The sequence below is a fragment of the Neodothiora populina genome (genome assembly GCF_041146345.1).
Source record: "Neodothiora populina strain CPC 39397 chromosome Unknown canker_contig_17, whole genome shotgun sequence".
NCBI classification, from domain to species: domain Eukaryota; kingdom Fungi; phylum Ascomycota; class Dothideomycetes; order Dothideales; family Dothioraceae; genus Neodothiora; species Neodothiora populina.
Genome location: NW_027191406.1, coordinates 1,539,739 through 1,546,563, shown reverse-complemented (window position 1 = coordinate 1,546,563; position 6,825 = coordinate 1,539,739). Strand labels below are relative to the sequence as shown.

Genomic DNA, 6,825 nt, shown 5'->3' with positions numbered 1-6,825 from the left:
CCCTAACCCTAACCCTAACCCTAACCCTAACCCTAACCCTAACCCTAACCCTAACCCTAACCCTAACCCTAACCCTAATACCCCTGCTCAGTAGTGCCAAGCTTCAGGTGTCACTGCGCGCTTGGTCCGTGCTGGTCACGTGACGTCCCCGTGATCATAGTGATCGTAACATTATAGGACATCTATTCCTATAGGAGGACCATACGTTGCTACACTTAGTCATTCCGTTACACAAACCTAGTGGTTGCTATATAGCTAATGCAAATCGAATGAATTCGTTATAATAGTATACATCGAAATTATAGAAGCTATTAAGCGTAATAATACTAAGCCTAGCGTAGAGCTCTTAAATTAAGCGTGACAGGCTGAGAAGGGTCTTAAATTAAGCGTGACGCGCTAAGAACAGCCTTGGACCCTGGATTTGTTAGCGAATCCAGCTTAACTCTAACCCGCAAATCTACGTATAGAATATGTGTAGCCATATCGCGAACACGCTTCGGAGAGGGGGCACAACCTTGCAAATCTTGCTGTAATATCCCATTAACGAGGAATTCTTCTTGATTTTCTTCTTGATTAGGAACAAGCCTTTGTGTAGGCTCTTGAGCAGTACGTTGATTAATGCCTCCGTCGCGACGACGACGAAGGGTTGTTGCGGATATGCCATATTCTCGTGCAGTGCCTTCGATTGATTTTTCAGGGTGATTTTGAAGCTCTTGAAGGGCCGCTTGCAACATGACTTCGCGTTGATCCATTTTATCAATAATATAAGGTCAATTCAATTGAATATAATAAGTAACGCGACGTAGAATGGTTGATTACTGTAGAAGGTTGCAGTATGGTCCAAAGCGGACCAAAGGTACGTGGGACCAACCTCAGGTTGCCAAGCTTACTTGAGTAGGCGAACAGGGCGCACCAATATACAGTAGAGCAGATCCTAGATATCCATGCGGCCACGATGTCATAGGGCCACGGCCCGCATCGGATTATTGCACCGTGGTATGTTGGGTAGGCATGTACCGACTTTGCTCCACCGCAAGATCATTCTATATAGGATGGGAGAACACTGAAGGCAGATACCACCATGTGCGTCGAGAGAACCGATTAATAGATCTGCTTGGAGAGAAAGAATTGTATGATGCTGCATCATGCACCCGCGGGGTCCCGATAAGGGTCCATAGTTCCATGTCAACGGTCCGCGCGCCTGGTAACTCCAACGCGGATGACGATAATAAAGCTTAGCCCATGCGTCGGATATACGGTTCACGGCCAACGGATACCCACGGAGGTGCTGCATGCCAGCTTTGTTGACAGTTAATGTAATGTGCAGAAATAAGATCGTGGCCCATAGGTAGCCCGGATACGCAATGGTCATGTAATCAAGGTGAGGCTATACTGCCATTGGTTCCGTGGCCTACGGCTCACGGAAGCGCCCCTCCCGGCCTTGGAATGCGGCGGACCGCCATACAGGACCTATGCCGTTTTCAAGTGAATATCTAGATCGACTTTCTATTATTCCTTCCAGATTCTCCCCAACTCCTCTCGCCAACCAAACATCCCCAGGCATACATCACAATGGCACCGGCAAATACCTTTGGTTTGGGACACGGCTCTGGGGATGCCATCGTCAACGTTCTTTCAAAGACAAAGAGTGCTGGAGGAAGATCCGAACATAGTCGTACCAGTCGATTCTACGATGACAACGATGATGTTGTGGAGACGGATCCCCATCCAATCAGCAAGGCGGAGAACTGGAAGTTGATGCCAGAAGTCAAGCGTCTGCATCAACAGGGCATGTCAGACAACATCAAGGAACGCAAACTTGGTGTGACTTGGCAAAACTTGACCGTCCAGGGTGTGGGATCCGGAGCCAGTTACAACGAGAACTTCGCCTCGCAATTCAACCTCATCCAGTTGATGAAAGATTTACGTCGACCGGCTCAACTCAACACCATTCTCAAAGATTCTCACGGTTGTGTGAAGCCTGGAGAGATGCTTCTTGTTCTTGGTCGCCCTGGCTCTGGATGCACGACACTGTTGAAGATGCTAGCCAATAACCGGGACGGCTACAAGGAAGTCACCGGAAGCGTCAAATTTGGCGACATGGACTCCACGGAGGCCAAGCAATACCGAGGCCAGATTGTGATGAACACGGAAGAAGAATTGTTCTTCCCCTCTCTTACAGTCGGTCAGACCATGGACTTTGCAACCCGCATGAAGGTTCCCCACAACCTTCCGTCGACTATGGAGAAGAGCAAGCAGTTCCAAGTCGAAACCAGGGACTTCCTTCTTGAGTCTATGGGTATCTCTCATACCTTTGACACCAAGGTGGGTGACGCCTTTGTCCGTGGTGTTTCGGGTGGGGAGAGGAAACGTGTTTCAATTATCGAGACTCTTGCTACAAGAGGCAGCATCTACTGCTGGGATAACAGTACTCGAGGACTAGATGCCAGTACTGCGCTTGATTGGGCTAAGGCTTTAAGAGCTATGACAGACGTGCTCGGTCTTTCGACTATCGTCACCCTCTACCAAGCCGGTAACGCGATTTACAACCTTTTCGACAAGGTCCTCGTCCTAGACGAAGGCAAACAAATCTACTATGGTCCCATAAAGGAAGCTCGTCCTTTTATGGAAAACCTGGGCTTTATTTGCGAGGATGCTGCTAATACTGGAGACTTCCTCACCGGTGTCACTGTACCGCATGAACGACGAATCCGACCTGGGTTTGAGGACAGATTCCCGAGGAATGCTAGCGAAATTGCCGAGATCTACGACAAGTCTGCTATCAAAGCCGAAATGGAGAAAGAGTATGAATATCCAACGACCACTGTCGCCAGAGGATTTACAGCGGATTTCAGAGAGGCTGTACAATACGACAAGTCTCACAGTCTTTCAAGATCTTCGCCATTAACAACGAGTTTTACTACTCAGGTCACTGCTTGTATTATCCGACAGTACCAGATTCTTTGGGGCGATCGATCGACTTTTATCGCCAAGCAAGCCTCGACTCTTGCTCAAGCCTTGATTGCTGGCTCGCTGTTTTACAATGCTCCGGACACCTCGGCTGGTCTATTCCTCAAGGGTGGCTCGCTTTTTTTTGCGCTGCTCTACAACGCTCTGATTGCTATGTCCGAAGTTACCGATTCTTTTACTGGTAGGCCCGTGCTAGCAAAGCATAAAGCCTTTGCTTACTTCCATCCTTCTGCGTTCTGTATTGCTCAGATTGCAGCCGATATTCCCGTCATCATCTTCCAGGTCACGCACTTTAGCATTGTCCTCTACTTCATGACAGGACTGAAGATGAATGCTGGCGCCTTTTTCACCTACTGGATCGTCGTCATCGCCAGTACAATGTGTCTCACAGCGCTATTTAGGAGCATCGGAGCTGCGTTCTCCGATTTTGATGGCGCATCAAAGGTGTCTGGACTTCTGTTCACAGTCTACGTCCTCTTTGCAGGTTACCAGATTCCCTTCCCGAACATGCATCTGTGGTCCAAATGGCTTTTCTGGATTGTAAGTTTTAGATATCGAAGAAAAAGTTGCTGTGCATTGCTAACATCACCTAGGATCCTCTGGCTTATGCTTTTGAGGCCCTCATGGGTAATGAGCTCCATGGTCAAATTATCCCATGTGTAACCCACAACTTGATTCCCAACGGACCAGGATACAACGACACTACTTTCCAGTCATGCGCTGGAATTCCTGGTGCCATTCAAGGAGAGACTTCCCTGACTGGAGATCAATATCTGCACGCCTTGAATTACAGCCACTCGCATGTATGGAGAAACTTCGGTATTGTCTGGTGTTGGTGGGTCCTATATGTTGCCATCACTGTCGTCTGCACTACAGGCTGGAAATCCAACAGTGGCAAGAGCGTCTCGCTAGTACCCAGGGAGCACGCCAAGCAACTCGCCGAAGCTGAACACAAAGACACTGAAATGAGCCTCGTGGAGAAGAAGGAAGCCTCATCTGATTCTAACTCTGAAGCTACATTGGGCAATGGACTCGTTCGGAACACCTCAGTCTTCACATGGAAAGACCTCGTCTACACGGTCAAGACTCCTTCTGGCGACAGAGTGCTACTCGATCACATCCAAGGGTGGGTGAAGCCCGGTATGCTTGGTGCCTTAATGGGTTCCTCTGGCGCTGGTAAAACAACTCTTCTCGATGTGCTTGCCCAACGGAAGACCGACGGCACAATCCACGGTTCGATATTAGTTGACGGTAGACCTTTGACGGTCGCCTTCCAGCGGTCTGCCGGTTACTGCGAACAACTAGACGTTCATGAGCCTCTCTCTACGGTCAGGGAGGCTCTGGAATTCTCGGCGCTTCTTCGTCAACCTCGCGATATCCCTCGAGAGGAGAAATTAGCATACGTCGACACAATTATTGATCTTCTCGAGATGCAAGATATCGAGCACGGTCTTATTGGAGGCATCGGAGCAGGTCTGTCCGTTGAGCAGCGAAAGCGCTTAACTATCGGTGTGGAGTTGGTTTCAAAGCCTAGTATTCTTATCTTCCTCGACGAGCCGACCTCTGGCCTTGATGGACAAGCCGCTTTTAACACTGTCCGATTCCTCCGTAAGCTTGCAGATATCGGTCAGGCAGTACTTGTTACTATCCATCAACCTTCCGCCTCTCTCTTTGCTCAGTTTGACACCCTCTTGCTTCTTGCTAAAGGTGGCAAGACCGTTTACTTTGGTAAGATTGGCGACGATGCAAACTCCATTAAGGAGTATTTCGGCCGAAACGGTGCTCCTTGCCCACCTGCCATGAATCCAGCTGAGCACATGATTGATGTCGTCTCTGGTGTGTTGAAAACTGGAAAAGACTGGAATCAAGTCTGGTTAGACTCGCCTGAATACCAACACACAGTTACCGAGCTGGACCACATGATCGCAGCAGCTGCGGCAGCACCTCCAGGATCCGTTGACGATGGTCATGAATTTGCCACTCCTTTCTGGACACAGGTCAAGATTGTCACTCATCGTATGAACGTTTCGTTGTGGCGCAACACTCAGTACGTCAACAACAAGTTGGTTCTGCACATCTGCCTCGGCCTCTTTGTTGGCTTCTCTTTCTTCCAGACCGGCAAAAAGCACAGTGTTGCCGATCTACAAGTCAGTCTCTTCGCAGTCTTCAACTTCATCTTCGTTGCGCCTGGTGTCATCAACCAACTGCAACCACTCTTCATTGAACGTCGCGACATCTACGAAACCCGCGAAAAGAAGTCCAAGATGTACTCCTGGGTCACTTTCACGACCGGACTGATCATCTCCGAAATTCCATATCTCATGCTGTGCGCCATCTTGTACTTCCTCTGCTGGTACTACACGATCGCCTTTCCAGTCGACTCTAACAAAGCGGGCGCAATCCTGTTTGTCATGTTGTTGTACGAATTCATCTACACCAGTCTTGGACAGGCTATCGCTGCCTACGCGCCTAATCCTGTCTTCGCTTCCCTGGTCAACCCTTTGTTCATTGGAACATTGATTTCGTTCTGCGGTGTCTTGGTTCCTTATGGTCAACTCCAAGTCTTCTGGAGATACTGGTAAGTCGTTCCCGCACCGAGCCCAATCTGATTGAATCAATACTGACTTGGAATTTCTAGGATCTACTACATCAACCCTTTCACTTATGTCATGGATTCTCTCCTGACTTTTGGATTGTTCGACGTTGAGATCATCTGCAAGCCAGGAGAATACGCTCTGTTCGACACTCCTACCGGACAGACTTGTGCTTCCTACTTGGCGGATTACATGTCGCCTTCCGGTCAAGGCTCGCGCACTTTCCTCAAGAACGCAGAGGCCACCTCGGGCTGTCAAGTGTGCCAGTACCGTCTGGGCAGTGACTACCTCGCAACGCTGAACATCTTCGATTATTACTTTGGATGGAGAGACGCAGCTATTGTTGTCATCTTCGTCCTCGCTGGCTACGGTGGTGTGTACGGACTGATGAAGCTCAGGACCAAGGCGTCGAAGACTGCCGACGACTAGTGTGTGGTGCGATGTTTTGCTTGACATCTTGATGGTGTTTGGCGTACTGTTTGCACTTGATATGGCTGTCTGTCCTAATGTTAGACGAGTTTATTTGCGATGGTTGTTTTGATTTTGGCTTTTTCCTATTCTGATCTTATAAGATCTTTACTACCTTTAGAATAAGATAGACTCGACGGCTGATGCGAATTCCTGACCTTGCCATTTATCTACGTCTAATCCTTCGAGCAGGCGCTACGTCCATCATCTATTGTTCTACTAACTTTAGCTTTGATTTGATTTGATTTGATTCAATCCGATTTGATTTGATTCAGTCTGTAAGCTATCTGTAGGCTCGTGCCTATATGAGCTGTCTTCTAAGGTACCCTGACGTCTAAACTCCGCATGGCCTTTGTCTCAGTTGAGTCCCTACTCTAACCTGATAACATACTAGGGACGATGTTAGTACTGGAGTTCCTATTTTTCCTTTTTTCTTTTTTCCTTTTTTCCCATTCTTCCCATTTTTCCCATTTTTCCCATTTCTTTCACTTTTTCCCTTTTTTGAGATTGCCACCTGTCCTACTCCTGATTCTTAGCTAATTAGCTGTCTCCTCTTTTCCGTTTCCTTTAATTTCGTAGTGTCGCTCTGCAGCAGGCCTGTAGCGTCCAGATTAGTTTCTAGGCCCTTATCTGTTACTCGCGCATACGCTGTTATACTGTCAGCTAACAAAAGTATCGGGCGTTTTTCAATTGAATGGTTGTACTATATAGTGGTTGCGACGCTCTCGGAAGAACACCAGATACTTTTGCGGTGGGACAGTATCTGAAATTTATCTTATAATTACTGTACTAT

The 6,825-nt window shown here is 48.1% G+C and overlaps 1 protein-coding gene across 1 annotated transcript; it reads left to right on the top strand.

Annotated features, from left to right (window-relative positions):
• Positions 1–1,572: 1,572 nt before the first annotated feature.
• AAFC00_004397 (uncharacterized protein) lies at positions 1,573–5,993 on the top strand (the record flags this gene model as incomplete). Its single annotated transcript, XM_069344035.1, has 3 exons — positions 1,573–3,510; positions 3,564–5,548; positions 5,609–5,993. 3 exons carry the CDS (start codon positions 1,573–1,575, stop codon positions 5,991–5,993), a joined length of 4,308 nt encoding a protein of 1,435 aa, XP_069202591.1.
• Positions 5,994–6,825: the final 832 nt, after the last annotated feature.